This window comes from Tiliqua scincoides, chromosome 3, assembly GCF_035046505.1.
Source record: "Tiliqua scincoides isolate rTilSci1 chromosome 3, rTilSci1.hap2, whole genome shotgun sequence".
Classification (NCBI taxonomy): Eukaryota; Metazoa; Chordata; class Lepidosauria; order Squamata; family Scincidae; genus Tiliqua; species Tiliqua scincoides.
The window spans coordinates 67,362,913-67,379,250 of NC_089823.1; the positions used below are offsets into that span (position 1 = coordinate 67,362,913).

Genomic DNA, 16,338 nt, shown 5'->3' on the forward strand with positions numbered 1-16,338 from the left:
CCAGATTTGGCCCAGGAGGGCAGTAGGATGCATGCAGCAATGCATGCTGTATCCTACCCCCTTCCTGGGCCTGATCTGCCAATATTGCAACTGGACTTGCACTGGCTATTTAGCAGACACAGATCTGAGTTGCCTCACTGCAGCTGCTGGGATTTTCCCTGGGTCAAATTGAATGAATGCCCTTTACCTCGCAGAAACCTCCAGCATTCAAAATTCCCCTGCAGGATGCAGCACAAGCCATGCTCTGCCACTGCATCAGTGTGGGGGAACTAGGGCTGCCCATCAGAAAATTTCAGCCAGCTATTTCTTTTCCTTTGTTCTCTTTGCATATTGATTAGCCTAGTGTGAACCAATAAAGCTTGTGATTGTTGCCATCTAGGGACAGATAGGATATTTTAGATCAAAGGATAATTTCTCTTTCTAAGAAGATGCTTGACTGACTTGGAGTGGTGGTGGAACATTCACTTCCTGTGTTCCTTGAAACCCCATTTCATGACCCCAAGCTACATATATCCCTTTTGCTTGGCTTGGCTTAGGAAAGGCTATGCTTTACTTCCAAGAAATACATCATTACATAAATGATGAGCTTCTGTAACTCTTCAAGTCAGTTGCTCAAACCTTTAATGTTTAAGTTGGACAGTACAAGTAGAATGTTCATGTATGGGCTTCATGTTCCTCTACTTCTTTGTATTTATGCTTTAGCTTTCAGTTTCATTTGACCGGAGGGTATAAGGACTGGTACTATATATTTGTCACTGGCAGTGTTCAGCTTCCATGATTGCTGTTATCTGTAAGCTTGATGTGCTTTTGGTTTGGTTGCTTTGGAAGTCCAGGAGCAGGGTTCATAAATCCCCTTCTTAAAAAGGCCACAACTTTAGTCAGATGCAAACTTCATCAATGTCTTCATCATTCATGTATGAAGCACTAAATAGCTAGAGGATTGAAAAATGTGCAGTAGTTGCTGGGACCAGATTCCCAGTTTCCGCCATCACCTTGGCACTTGCAGGAAATAAAAAGGTTCTGCTGAAAGGTCAGTATATGACAGGGGTGTCCAAACGTTTTGGCAGGAGGGCCACATCATCTCTCTGACACTGTGTTGGGGGCTGGGGGGGGAAGAATTAATTTACATTTTAAATTTGAATAAATTTACATAAATTTACATAAACGAATATATTAAAGATGAACTTATATGAATGAATGACGGTCTTGCAATAGCTACAGGCCTTTAAAAGTCCCGGCACAAAGCAAGGCCACCCTTTCCTTCGCTGCCACTATTGCATCACAGACATGAAACAGCAAGGAGTGGAGGAAGCCCTCACCCCAAAGCTCACGCAAAAGGTCAGACAGTCGCCCTCATGCTGAGAACAGTTGCATCGGGCCAGTGCAGACTCCAACAAATCTCCAGAGGGCAAGAGGCTCATTGGAAACTGGGAGCTTCTTGAGGGCTGCATTGGGAGTCCTCGAGGGCCGCAAGTGGCCCCAGGGCTAGGGTTTGGGCACCCCAGTATATGATGATGGGGGCCTGGAAGGGCCTCTTTGCTATAGGTTGCTGACCTATGTTGAGACTTTGGGACTGCTCACATAGGCCACAATCCTAAACAACTTTCCAGCACTGACATAAGGGCAATGCAATTCCAAGGAAAGGGAACAAACATGGCATTCCCTTGAGGAGGCTTCCATGACTGCCCCCCAACTGCAGGATGCAGCACATGCCCCACTGGCACAGCTATGCCAGTACTGGAAAGTTGGTTAGGATTGTGCCCACAGACACCCTTCCAGTTGCCACACTTCAAGAAGCAGAACTGGAAAAGGTGCAAGAGAGAGCAACCAAAACTATTAGATAGCTGAATTGCCTTCCTTATCAGGAAAGGCTAAACATTTTAGCTTGGGGAAAAAAAGACAATTAAGATAGGGATATGACTGAGCTTTTTAAAACCAAGAATGATGTCGGGAGGATGGATAGGGAAAAGTTTTTCTCCTTCTCTCACAGTACTAGATCATTCATTGAAACTGAATGGTAGGAGATTTAGGATGGACAAAAGGAAGTAGTTCCTCATTCAACCTTTAATTAGTCTGTGGAGTTTGTTGTTACAAGTTGCAGTGATGGCCACTAGCTTGGCTGCCTTGATCAGCTTCATGGTGAACATATCTATCAATGGCTACTAGTCAAGATGCCTAAGGGCTACCTCCAGATTCAGTAGCAGTATGCCAGTTGCAAGGGAGCATTGGTATGAGAGAAATATGCCTTTCTCTCCTCCTTATGGGCTTTCAAAGACAGGTGGATGGCCACTGGGGGAAACAAGATGCTGGACTAGATGGGCCTTTGGCCAGAACCAGCAAATCTTTTCTTATATTCTTATGTTCTTAGTATAATGTTGCTACATAAATTGCCAATGTAAATTGCTATGTAAATTCCACTGCAGCTGTGGGAATTGCCAGTTTTTCCATCCATAGTATTGAAACTGCATTGTTACTCTGATTTACTTACAGCATTCTACTCTTACTGAGCAACTAATTCTTGACATTTTCGAAGGCAGAAGTAATTACTATTATAATGAGTTCAGGGTATTTAAAATCACCAGGCAATATTCCAATTTCCAAATGCCATTTTCTTCATCATGGTCTTTAATTGAAATAATTGTAAAGAGCTACTTTTGAGCCAAGGATACAAGGTATCATGGGGCAGGAAAACTCCTGAAAGAAGTATAAAGGGGGGAAAAAAGTTTTAAAGAAAGTTGTAATTGTTCAGCCTTTTACTGAGCAAATGCTGATGCCTCTTGACCTGTAGCAGAGGTGTTTGTTTCCAGTTAGTAAGATAGGATTACAGCCTGGCAGCCCAATCCTATGCATGTCTACTCAGAAGTAAGTCTCATTAAAGTGAATGGGGCTTACTTCCAGGAAAGTGTGGATAGGATCGGGCTGTGAGTCTTACTGAACCCAATGGGCTTACTTCTGAGTAAAATAAATAATAGAATTTTCAAACACTTTACATAAGAATATTCCAAATATATTCTATAACATTACACTATATCTTTCCTGCTGCTCTCTGTATGTAACATTAAGTATTTTTTTTTTAAAGTATACCAGTGACCCAATCCTATCCAGGCAGACCAACAGTCTAGCACACTTCTGCTGGTGCTGACTCCTGTAAAGCGCTCAGGGCCAGTCATAAAAGGTGCTCTAGCAGCATGCTTAGTACCACACTGTCAGGGATGCTGGCGGGAAGGCTTAAGGTCCAGAGACAAAGAAGGGGATGAATTTGCCTCAAGTGCCCAAGAAGGAATTCCAAGAGGTTGGATTAAATTTTGGTTGGTTGGTTGGTTGGCTGGCAACCTTCAGTCTCGAAAGACTATGGTATAAGCCTACAGCACCCAGTATTCCCAGGCGGTCTCCCATCCAAGTACTAACCAGGCCTGACCCTGCTTAGCTTCCAAGATCAGATGAGATTGGGCATGTGCAGGGTAACAGTTGCTGTAGATTTCTCCCATTTGTAGGTCTAGAAGTGCCCCCTTTCTCTGGTGTGCTCCTGTGGGTTGTAGGGGAAGCACTCTTCAGGACCCTCATAGGATGAAATGCAGCTTAGGAAGAGGCATCCTCCTTTGTATGAAACACACTGTCTGATGGGTAGTACATCGTCACGCTTTCAAGGCATGTGCATGTCATGCTCCCTTTTACAGTGTACAGTGGGACCTTCTTATCCATGGGGTTTGGTTCCAGACCCCCTGCAGATAAGGAATTCCATGGATACACAGTTACTTACCTGAAACCTCCAGAGGCCTCTCTTGGGTTGTGCCAGACCAGCGACATACTCTGTTGGCCTCAGAATGGCCCACAGAAGTCCCAGAAGCTACTTCTGGTCAAACTTGAAGATGACTCAGAAAACTAGAAGTAGCTTCCACAGGCTTCTATGGGCCATTCTGAGGCTGCAGAGGCCAACAGACTGTGTCGCTGGCCTGGCAACCCAGGAGAAGACTCTGGAGGCTCCAGGAAAGTAACTGCGAGGAGACTCTGGAGGCAGCCATGTGGACCCTCTGTATCCATGGATGGTTAAATTCATGGGACCCATGAATGCGGAAGGTCCATTGTATCTATTTTTGTTCTGTAATTTGTTCTACAAATTACTGTGAATATGGGCCCTAAAGAACAGAAGATGAAAAAAAAATTGGAAAGCTGGAAAAACAGGTGAAGCTGAGGTACTGAATCTCATTATGTGATGCTAGAACTGTTCATTGTTGACTTTAACACTTTATTAATGTTATTGTTATTTATTCTATTTTAATGTGTCAAACAACTTTTTCCTTATGCTATTAGGCATTCTAAGTGATTTGCGGGTGAACCTGGCATGAATTTGGAATGAGTTCATATTTTTTCCAGGATTGTGTAGTACTTGTATTGGGGCACTTGTCATTGGAGAAGAAAAGTTGGAGTGCATTGTTATTTTGCTGTTTTGGCAAGCTAATGGGGTGTGTACACCCTGCTGTCAAAGCAGTTATTATTTATTAATAATAATAAGGCACAGTAGTAGTAGTTGCTTAGCCTGCTACTGAATGTTAAAGGTGGGAGGTATTTTAAAGGGCTGCTGAATGCAGAAGCCCTATGTTTCTTTCTCCCTATAATGTATAATGTAACATTGTGAGCTTTCCTCACTGCACTCAGCTGCACTGGTTGCTGCTAGCAGGGCAGAGGAAACTCACAATGCAATGACATCCCTTCACACATTTTGTATTAGCAGATGTTACAGAAGGGGGACCGAACATCCTGTATTGTCATCGCTGTATTCACAGGAAAGGATACCAGTGCAATTGTCACAATGGTACACTACGAATACTGACATTGTACAGGGGCAAAAGATGTCGTAATAGTGATGTAACAGTTCAGCAGTTTAGTGTAGAGCAACTGCAACATGAAGGCCTTCCACAAGTCAGATGTGGAAGGAGAGGTGGGGCAGTAGGGGTTCAGACAAAATGGTAATGTAAAGCACAATCCTATTCCATTTGACAGGGAGTCCCTTTCTGCCAGACATGGGTGGGGCTAGCAAACAAGTACAGCATCTGTGTCTTTAAGAAGTAATGCCAGAAGCAACCTTGTGAAGGGATGCTGTAGTGCAGATAGTTGCTAAGCACCAAAGCCAGCCTGATAACAATGAGAGGTCTGTGGCCTGTTAATACCCTACATTGAGACAGATCTGGAAATGATTGGGAGGTGAAAAACAGTCTCCTTTCAGTGGTTATTTGATTCAGGGAGAAGGTGGGCGGGCTTTTTTTTCCTTTTAATTAACTGGATGCAAATGAATTATTTGCTCCATGTCTTTGGGGTAGGATTCTGGTGATCTGGTTATTGGTGGCATTGAAGGGTGCCTTAAGGATGGGGGTGTGGGGCCACTCCCTGTACCTGTGCCAGGCTCAGGGATTTTTTGCCTTGCTATTGACACCCCTGTTCATCCTCCTTTCCCTCTCCACAGTGCTTTTTACTCCCTCCTGTCCCCAAACCATCCCTAGTTGTTGCTATGCCTGGCTCAAGGCAGGTAGGGAGGTTGCATGCAGGAATTTCAGATGGGCAGCAACTTGTGTGGGTGCAGCCTTACCCATCTGTCTGGACCCAGTTGCCACTGGCACTGCTGGATGTGAACCACTCCATGTCTACTCGGCCATAAGTGGCATTGTGTTGCATGAAGCTTACTTCCAGGGCAGCATGGCTTGGCTTGCGCTATCACTCTGCACACCTGTGCATGCTTACTTGAGAGTAAAGTCCATGGACATCAATGGAGCTTGCTTCTGGGACGACATGCATAGGATTGCTCTGGGTGACCACTGGAGGGTATCAATTCAGGGATGGCTGCTCATTGGGGCTCTACCACATGTTGCCACTCCATTGGGTCACCAGGGCAGAGATGTTTGAGTCATTGCATGTTGAGCTAATAGGATGCTGTCATCAATCAGGCATGACCCACACATTGATCATTGGGCTTTTTCCATGGTTGCTGGCAAGACAGCAAGTTTCACCATTATGTGTTCCTGTGGGGGGATGGGGGTTGTATCTCTGCCATATGTTGTTTGGTTATTGCACATCAAGAGGTCATTGTCATGGGGTCATTGTCAGGTAGGTCATTATCATGGGGTCACTGGTCATTGCCCAGTGACTGATTGCTGAGATGTGTCGGGATATCTATGGGTGCTGGCGGGGTTATAGAGAGGGCTGTGCCAGTGTGGAGTTGCCTCATTTCCCCCTCCTTCTTTATGCTGGATGATCTTAGGATACAGCAAACATTGTGCCAATGTTGAATCATTGTAGCAGTGCTGCCAGCATGGTTTCGGCATAAAACTGCTCTTCTGTTTTCGTAGTCTTTTTCAAGGGAAGGATTCAGTAGGTTTTTTTGTTTGGGTTTTTGTTCTCTGCTGCCTTGATGTTTTGATAATTTTATTATTACTGTATTTTTTGTTTGCTACTGATATTCTCTGTTTTTAAATTATTACTATATTATTGTTTTTTAACCTTTGTTGTGAGCCTCCTGTGATGGACAGAGTTATCTCCCACCTATCGCCTTTTACCCAGAGATGGAATGCACAGGGCTTGAGAGTGGTTAATCATATAGGTGCATTTGAAGCTCTGAGGTGGGGAGGGGGAAGAGCAGAAAAAAAGGACAGCAACACTTAAGCTGAGAGAGCTAGTTGTTAGCAGTAAGCAGGTGTGGGAGAGGTTTAGCTCTGCTGGGGTTGTGTGGAGACCAGAGTTAGGAAGACTCACGGTTGTCAGGCTAGAAGCCTTTTAAAAGGGATTAGACAGATTTATAGAGGAAAAGTCCATCACAGGTTACAAGCCATGATTCAATTTCTGGGTTTCAGAGGTAGCCTCTCTTTGAATGCCAGATGCAAGGGAGTGGCAACAGGATACACATGTATCTTGTTGTCTTATGTGCTCCCAAAGGCCGCTGGTGGGCCACTGTGAGATACAGGAAGCTGGACTAGATGGGCCTTTGGCCTGATCCAGCAGGGCTTTTCTTATGTTCTTAAGTTTTCTGTAATGAGTGAAAGTAAACTCGGAAATACACCCTTTGAATTGTTAGCTTTCCTCTGACTCACTCTAGCAATTAAGTTGTAACCTGTTAAGCCAAAGTTATCAATGCCCAGTGTGAAGCTATAAAACAGTAACATTTGTTGTGTTAAGTCCAAAGGAACAGTAACCAAATGGGTCATCTGCTTGTTTTAGGGAGACAAATATGCACTGTGTTTTATTCTTTCAAAAGTAGCCTCTTGTATACTCCCGGAGAATATAATTCCTAGATACCGTTCTTCATCATCCTACAAGCTCACAGAATGGAACTACTGAAACCATATTCTGTACGAAAAGGGCTACATACCTTTGAAGGTAATCTGTTGCACCACTCCGGGCCCTTCCTGATAGGAGGGGCAGAGGGGGATATGAATATTTTTAAATAAACAAATAAGCAATCACCCACTCCCCCAGCTTTCCTGGTAATGAAAGAAGAAAGAAAGAAGTCCCATGAAATCTGACTACACTTGTGTGGGAACATCTTTGATTTCACAGAAAGTCTTCATGGTGTGTAACATGGTACTGAGTTGCGTGAATCAGCTTAGGTAGCGTCCGACCCCATAACCTGAACATCCTCAGAGCCACTTTAGCTAGGATGTGTAGTGATAACACAAAGTCCTACTTGGACTTTGGGAACCCTGTAAGTATTTGCGTGGGAGGGGCGGGGAGGGGGCAGTAACCCAATCAGGACAATTGTGCTGCTGCTGGGGAGGGAGTTTTGTAACTTACCTGGGGGTCACTATGGCTCTCCGGAGGATCTGGGAAACTACGACCCCCATCTGCAGCCCTCCTGGCATCTTCAAAGCCCTGACAAAAGCAAAACAAACAAACAAAAAACCACTTCCTGCTTTTGTCACGACCCACCAGTTTGGGAACCACTGAGCCATAAGTATCCTGGTACCATAAGCAAACTATTTGACCAGAGACAAATGAGACAATGCAAGTTATGCCTTGATATTAGGCCAATGAGGTGTCAGAGAAAGAAAACAAGAAGATAATTTGAGACTGGGAGGGAGAAGGAGGGAATGACGCAAGTTGACAGGGATAGCGGTCTGAGAGAAAAGGGTTAAAAGCTGGGCCCAGAAGAACAAAAAACGAATACATAGAAAGAAAGAAGACCCTTGACCCAAAGACAGAGAGCTCTATCCTGAGCACACCCAGTACACTTGAGGCTGGCCAACTTAAGCTGCATGAGTGAGCTTATGATTGGAATAGCAAGCCCAGTCATTCTGCTATCATTGAAGACTAACAAAATTAATTCTCTAACTTTGCAACCAACTGTTGATCCATCTAACTGAGTATTGTCTCTGTTGACTGGCAGGAGCTCTCTAGGGGTTCAGGAGGGCCTTTCTCAGGCCTGCTCCTCAGGTACAATTCCATTCTTTAAAAGTGAAGGGTTAACATTCAAGACCTTCAGTGCATGCTTCTACAGAGCTGCTGTCTTTTGGCACCCAGCTATTCATTCCACTTAGTTTTGAAGGACAAATGTCAGAGCCTTTGAACCTTGAGCACGTGCATGGTATGTAGAAATATATATATATATATAACAATAAAAATCACCAAGATAATATAACAACAAAACAGAAGTTAAAAACCAACTGAACAATAGAACAGCAGGAAATGAAAAAGCAATACAATAAAAAATGGAAAGGTAGTAAGGGATGTAACAGGGTCATAGAGCTCAACCAGCAGTTTGTAAAGGCAATATCTTGAATAGAAAAATTTTAGATTCTTATGAAAAGACAAAAGGGAGAAGACTATAGATCTTTCTTGGAAGACAGTTCCAGGGCTTCAGGGCTGTTACCAGGCCTTCACGTAAGGTCAGACTAAGAGCAGACAGACACCCATCAGAAAATCTTAAGTGCTGGTGGGTTCATATGGCAGGGGACATTCCCTGAGATAGGGGGTTCAAGATAAAAACCAACATTTTGAATTGGGTTCAGAAATGAAATGATAGTCAGTGTAGATTCTTCACTGTAGATTCTACACTGTGTAGATGAATCTTCACAGTGTAGATTCATAAATAGATGATTTATGAGAAGGTCTGCCCAGGCCTGTTAATTGATAGGGCATTGCATTCTGCACTAGCAGAAGTTTCCAAACTGTCTTCAAAGGCAGCCCCATGTTCAGCACATTGCAGCCATCTGGTCTAGAAGTCAACAAAGCATGAATAGCAATACCCTCGACTGATCTTTGTTTTACAGAAGTGCTCATAACAGACCTACCTGCTCTAGCCAGAGAATCTAGCCAGACTGCTGCAACCTGAGAATCCAGGAGTAAAGCAGGACTTGACACTTCTCCCACACTGGGAACCTGATCCTTACAGTGGACTGTGATTTTTCAAGAATGGGTATCTCTCTAGTTCACTGGTCCACTAACTTGCCTGCTGTCACCAGGTCTGTGTAACTTACAGCGCAATTCTAACCTGCCCTGGAGCATGCAGGCTGGTGGGCCTGCACTGCATCCAAGACAGGATTGGGGCTGAAGGCAGCACTGCTCAGAACAAGGGGAATTGCTTCCCCTTACCATGAGTAAAGCCGCAGTAGCCCCAATGGGGCTACTCTGATCTGTGCCACCTCAAGAGGTGGTACAAATCTAAGCAGCCTGGGACTGCCCTGGGCTGCCCGAGAACGGGGGGAGAACCTGGCCCCGCTTTCCACTCCCCCCATCTGCCCCAGGAATGCCCGCCGCCCGTACTCCCCTGCCCTGAAACAACTCCCTTCCACCTCCTCCCCATCCTCCCCAGACCCTTGTATTTGTTAAGCTTGGCAGACACAACTCACCCTGTCACTGGGGCCTGCACTGGCATGGGGAGGTTGCCGCAAGTCCATGCGCTGGCCTAACCCTGCTTATGTTGGTGCGAAGGTGCTTTATGGCACTTTTGTGACAACAATGGGCTGGCACAAGGGACTTGCATTGGCCCATGGCGCCCTCTGGGTTGCGCCCTTATTCCCTCTCACCCAGTTCATGACTGATCACAAGTACAGGTTAAAAGATCTCACTGTCACACCTGGGTTTGACAAATTTGGGAACTAAAATCCGGTGTTATCAGCACACTGATGATGCTCAAACCCATAATCCCTGACAACTTTCCCAGTTCTTTCATGCAGATGTTAAATAGTATTTAATCCTTAGAAACCACATAGGATAACTCCCATGGGGTGGAACAGAAGTCTACCAGAACCATCCTAGAACAATGTTTCTCAAACTGTGGGTTGGGACCCCTAGGTGGGTCATGAGCCAATGTCAGATGGATCCCCATTCATTTCAATGTCTTATTTTAATATATTAGACTTAATGCTACCAAGGTATACGACTGCATTTGGAGAAATGTCACAGTTCTGTACTTTTAACAGGCTATTATGAAGATGCTTTTAACATTGATAGTAAATGGGACTTACTCCTGGGTGGGGGTAGAATTGCAGCCTAGGATTGTTAAATGATGGATTGCTTGATGATGTCAATTCCGGCCATGACATCACTTCTGGTGGGTCCTGACAGATTCTTATTCTAAAAAGTGGGTCCTGATGCTAAAGGAGTGAGAACCACTGCCCTAGAAGTTCCACCAAGTAGTGCCCCCAACCACTGTCCCTGCAAGATGGTCTGGAAGGATCTCATGGTTGATGGTATTAAAAGAGGTCCAGGAGCATCAACAGTCTCCCTTGGGTGTCTCCTGTCCCACAGCCCTTAGAAGCAGAGGATCCTTGCCAGGAACAAAGGTGGCAATCAAGCAGTGACCCTGTCTCTGTTATTCTTCAAAGCACAGGAAAAAAGATATAAATAATCCAAGGCATATGCATGTATGAGGACCAATGGACACCAAAAGTAGTTTTTCGCAGCCCACAGGTGCCCACATTTGATCCCTGTTGCGTACATGCAACGTTGGGCAGAGATGGCTGAAGCAGCATTTCTGGACTACTTTGTGATCTTTTAGGTGGCTCCGAACCCAGGACTTGACCTCCTTTGACTCTGACGTTCTCTCCTGCCCAGGAGAACCCGGGCGGAGCTCCAAGGGATCTTCACCTCAGCCCCTTCTGCTTCCTAATCCTGACACTGGCTGGCTGGCAGGCGGGCGGAGCTCCCCGCTGGACGGAGCGAAGAGGCGTGTCCCTCGCCGGGTAGCGGCCGCTCACCTCCTGCAGTCCAGCCAGGCTCGGCGTCGGTGGCTGCAGAAGGAGCGTCCCGCGGACTGTCAGGCCAGCATGAGCGGCACCAAGTGCGATGTGGTCGTCATTGGGGGAGGCATCTCAGGTCAGTGCAGCAGGGAGCGAGGGAGGGCCCGATCCGGACCCTTCTGGAGGAGTGGACGGCAACAGAACAGCCGCTGGCTGGGAGGAGGAGGAGCGGCAGCGTGCAGTTGTCAGGATCGGGTCCACCCGTCTGCACTTTGCAGGCAGCCCCATTAGCGGAGTGGCGAGCTGTTTTTCAACTATCTGTGTGCCCAAGCTTGTGCATGTCTACTCAGAAGTAAGTCCCATTATAGGCAATGGGGCTTACTCCCAGGAAAGTGTGGATAGCATTGTCCCAAACCTATGCATGTCTACTCAGAAGTAAGTCCCATTATAGGCAGTGGGGCTTACTCCCAGGAAAGTGTGGCTAGTTTCGCAACCTCAGTCAGTCTTCACCTGCTTTCTCATTCTCCCCATGATTTGCTCTTGCACAGCAGACGGCCATCCTGCTCCAGGGTGACCGCTCTGGTCAAACCTGGTCTAAGGAGAAGCCCAAAGCCTCTCTAATTTTAGCGCAGGCTCTGAAATGCCACTTAAGTACATGATGCTGATGGTGCTGGAACCCTTGTTGGAATTGCGCTCTTTGTAGTTGGTTGGTACATCTACAGGTGTATTTGCAGCAGATCCAATTGGCTATGAAAGTGGACTGGCCTATCCCAGATCTGGGCATGGACTAACCAAAGTAGCACTTGGAAATGGCATATTTAAGCCATTTCTACCCAACGTTGCTTATAGACAACAGGGACCAAATGGGTATACCTGTGGGCCAGGCAGAAATGGGTTCAGCTAGATGATGTATAACAAAGTTAAATCACTCTCCCCTGCCCCCATCTAGAAGAAGGACTTTTGGGGGAGGGAACAGACCCCTGATGTACACTTATTTACTCACGGATGTGTAGTGGAACTACTGTATCATTCCCCCCTCCCCCAGGAATAAATTGGTGTTGTTTGTACTAGCAGCAGCAGTGGGAATAACACAATCAAATGCTAACTGATGTTGAAAGGATCAGAATGGACAAGCAGAGGCAGTGCCTGTGACATTAGTGTCACTATTCTCTTCTTTTTTATGATTATTGTTTTATTGTTAAAAGGAAAGCACTAGTTACAAGAGAGAGACTGAGATGAAGCAAGAGCGCCTGAAGGGGAGCGGTTAGGAGGGGGCAAACCCATAGCTGCCAAATACCAGCAAAGATGGATTGCTTGGTTATCTTTATGGAAGAATTTCTGAGCAGCTTCTCTGTAAACACTGTAGGTTCGGGCAGAGTAGCAAGCAGAATGAAAGGCAATGTCTGTTTAACCTTTTCTGTTTTCAAACTGTATTATGGTGTAATCTTATTTAAAAGTTCAATGTCTAACATTATGCCACCTGTTACGTGATGAGAATACTTCTCACTGAGGGTATTTCCCTGCATGGTTTTCTGCCTAATTTTGAAAACATAAGTTGGTAATTGCTTAAAAATAATTCTGAATTTTAATTTTCTGAAACCTTTTATGGTTGGATTTGTTTTCCTTGCTGCTGCTCTGACTTTGATTTGAATTATGACCCTTTGCTCATGTGTCTTTGCTCATGTGTCACACAAGCAAAATGTGCCCTTTGCTCATTATCCCTATGTGGCATTCTAAAGAGTGTACATATGCTACATGTTGGCTTGTGTTCTGATGAGCCATAAAACTACAAGGCACCTAACCACTGAGTGTCACACATTTAGAGAATCAGAGAGTTGAAGGGGACATTCATCTAGTACAAGTGCCTGCTTGAAACAGGAAAACTCTCTCTAGAGCAGTGTTTCTCAAACTGTGGTCATGAACCAATTCCAGGTGGGTTCCCATTCATTTCAACATTTTATTTTTAATATATTAGACTTGATGCTACCATGGTATGTGACTGCATTTGGGGAAATGTTACAGACCTGTACTTTTAACAAGCTACTATGTATATTCTTTTAACAATGATAGTAAATGGGACTTGCTCCTGGTTAAGTGTGGGTAGGATTGTAGCCTAGGATTGTTAAAAATGTTCCTGCTTGATGATGTCACTTCTGGTCATGACATCACTTCCGGTGGGTCCTGACAGATTCTTATTCTAAAAAGTGGGTCCCAGTGCTAAATGTGTGAGAACTACTGCTCTAGAGCATCTCCAAGGAGTACCTGTTGAACCTCCGCTTGAAGGCTTCCAGTGATGAAGATGAACCCACCAGTTCCCTTGGTAATCAGTCCCATTGTTGAACTGCTCTTACTGTTAAGAAATTCCTCCTTAGATTCAACCAAAATCTCCTCTCCTGCAGCTTAGGCCTATTAGATCTATTGTATATGCATTCATGGTGGCAGGGCAAAGTCCTGCTGCTAATAATATTATTATGGTCAATTTGAGCTAAAAGTGTACTGTATATGTAAATGTGTACTGTATGTGTAAATGTGCATAGAATATTATCAGCAAGGCAGCAATTCTACATATGTTTACTAAGGAATATATCCCATTGCAATCAGTGGAATTTATTTCCAGGTAAATGCACGTGGACTTATGCTGCATGTCTTTCAATTAAATCTTGAAATTTCTGTGGCAAGATAATGGAAGAAACTATTTAGCACCATCAATGCTCTTCCAGTTCTTCATGATTGACTGTTTGAGTTCATTTTTGGCAACTGTCTCACATTTGGCAACATTGGTTACCTCAGACATTGCCCAACTTTTTTCTAAAACATTTGCAGTTTTGTCATGTTTACTGAAAAAGATTTAAATTGTGCTGCTGTTAATCATGGCTGTTAATGAACAACTGATTCGGAAAAAATCTTTGCTCAGCTAACAGTTTATAGTTTGGAAGTTCAGATTTACACCCTCTCATAATGTCCCAGCAAATGTCTCAAGTTATAGCAATTCAAAGTATGAAAATGGAATGGTCATTTTCCGAGGTTAATGTTTCAAAGTGATGAAATATGGACTTCTTTTCCGGTCAGCTCCAGAGCATCAGAAGTATACTTCAGCACTTGTTCCATTTTTGCATATTATCCTGGAAAGAAAAAAGGAATGGCTCATGTTTGGTGCTTCAATCTAATATTGAAAAGGCATGATAAGCAAAGACATGAGTCTCCTGTTTTGCTTAAAAGGAAGCCTGTGCAGGGGTTTTCTTTTGGTGCCCCCAGACAGAAATGAAATGACATATATTTATATTTGCTGTCATTTTGCATTGCCTACAATATGAATTTTAGTTCTTTCTATCAGAAAATGTGACAATATGAAATGTTTAACTTCACAACAAGGGAAACTGGTAAAATACATTACTTATGAACTCTTTGATGCTTTCTATCACTCCCCCCTCCCCAACATATTTACATCACTTTCCCTGGAAACACCTTGGCTATCATACTTCTTTTGTTTGGGTAATATTACTTAATCTACATTTATCCAACAGCCTCTCTAAGGAACACAGTGACTGGACTGTTAATCATTGTCACATCCAGTGCATTGTCCTCTGCTGTAAAAAATAATAAATAGGTCTGCAGTCCTGTGTACACTGACCTGGGAGTGATTCCTATTCAAATTAGTGTAAACATGGATAAGATAATGTAACCATGCACATGAGAAGGCTCTTCTTGAACTCCCTGTGGCCATGATTTCTCTCCATGTGAACGGAGGCCCAATCCAGTTTGAAACTCTTTTTTTTTTCCCTATCAAGCTAAATTGGATTTGTGCATGTTAAATCAACTGTCATGCACCCAGAAATCTTTGGATTATCTTGCATTCCTATAGGAAGATCAGTTATTCATATCTCTGTGTTCTAATGCACCTTCAAGAGGAAGATGTTTAGTAACTCAACTGAAAAGAGTTGAGAAAATAGCATTAAAAAAATTGTTCAGTATGTTTTCAATAGATGGGAAAATATTGCTGAAATTATTTTCAGTTAGTGATGGCTGTCAAGGATATAAAAAATAGGATTCTTAAGTGTGCATCTTTTGTTCTATAACATGGGTGCCCAAACCCTGGCCCTGGGGCCACTTGCGGCCCTCGAGGCCTCTCAATGCGGCCCTTAGGGAGCCCCCAGTCTCCAATGAGCCTCTGGCCCTCCAGAGATTTGTTGGAGCCCACACTGGCCCAATGCAACTGCTCTCAGTGTGAGGGTGACTGTTTGACCTCTCACGTGAGCTGTGGGATGAGGGCTTCTTCCATGGCTTACTGTTTCACATCTGTGATGCAATAGTGGCAGCAAAGGAAAGGCTGGCCTTGCTTTGTGCAAGGCCCTTTATAGGCCTTGAACTATTGCAAGACCTTCATTCATTCCTATAAGTTCATCTTTAATATATTCATTTATGCAAACTTATGTAAATTTATTCAAATTTTAAATGTAAATTAATTCTTTTTTCCCCTGGCCCCCAACACAGTGTCAGAGAGATGACGTGGCCCTCTTGCCAAAAAGTTTGGACACCCTGTTCTGTAATATAAGAGACCTAATGTTTCTGGATCTTGTCTGATCTTGGAAGCTAAGCAGGGTCAAGCCTGGTTAGTACCTGGATGGGAGACCGCTTGGGAATACCGGGTGCTGTAGGCTTATACCATAGTCTTTCGAGACTGAAGGTTGCCAACCATTTTTGACCCAAAATTAATGTGAGAAAACGTTGCAGCAAAAGTCTTGGATGAAACTGCAGCTGGAAGATCTGACGTTCTTTTTGAACTTTTTTTTTAAACTGTGGAGCTGCTTCACCCCTCTAGCTCAGATAACAAATTGTTCTGCTAATTAGCTTGAATAGCTCCATATTAAGTACCTGCCAGTTGGCCCAATCCTATCCAAATATCCATGCTAATGCAGTCACAACACAGCTCCGAGGTAAGAGAACAAACATTCCCTGACCTTAAGGAGGCCTCCATGACTGTCCCACCAACACAGGATGTAGCACATGCACGATTGGCACAGCTGCACCAGTGCTGGAAAGTCGGATAGGATTGGGCCCTAAGGCTGCAATCCTGTCCATACTTACCTGGGAGTAAAACCCTATTGACTATAATGGGACTTATTTCTGAGTAGACATGCATAGTATTTCCCAAGGATGCATCCCTGAAACCCTT

General features: G+C 44.3%; 1 protein-coding gene and 1 pseudogene across 1 annotated transcript in view; one reads left to right on the plus strand and one right to left on the minus strand.

Annotated features, from left to right (window-relative positions):
* Positions 1-3,359: 3,359 nt before the first annotated feature.
* LOC136646213 (5S ribosomal RNA) lies at positions 3,360-3,479 on the minus strand (annotated as a pseudogene).
* A 6,463-nt stretch (positions 3,480-9,942) lies between these two features.
* Positions 9,943-16,338, plus strand: part of LOC136645052 (amine oxidase [flavin-containing] B-like) — a 53,121-nt gene continuing 46,725 nt past the window's right edge. The window contains exons 1-2 of the mRNA XM_066621305.1: positions 9,943-10,031; positions 10,985-11,301. Coding sequence (XP_066477402.1) covers positions 9,943-10,031; positions 10,985-11,301 — 406 coding nt within the window. The remainder of the gene's footprint in view (positions 10,032-10,984; positions 11,302-16,338) is intronic.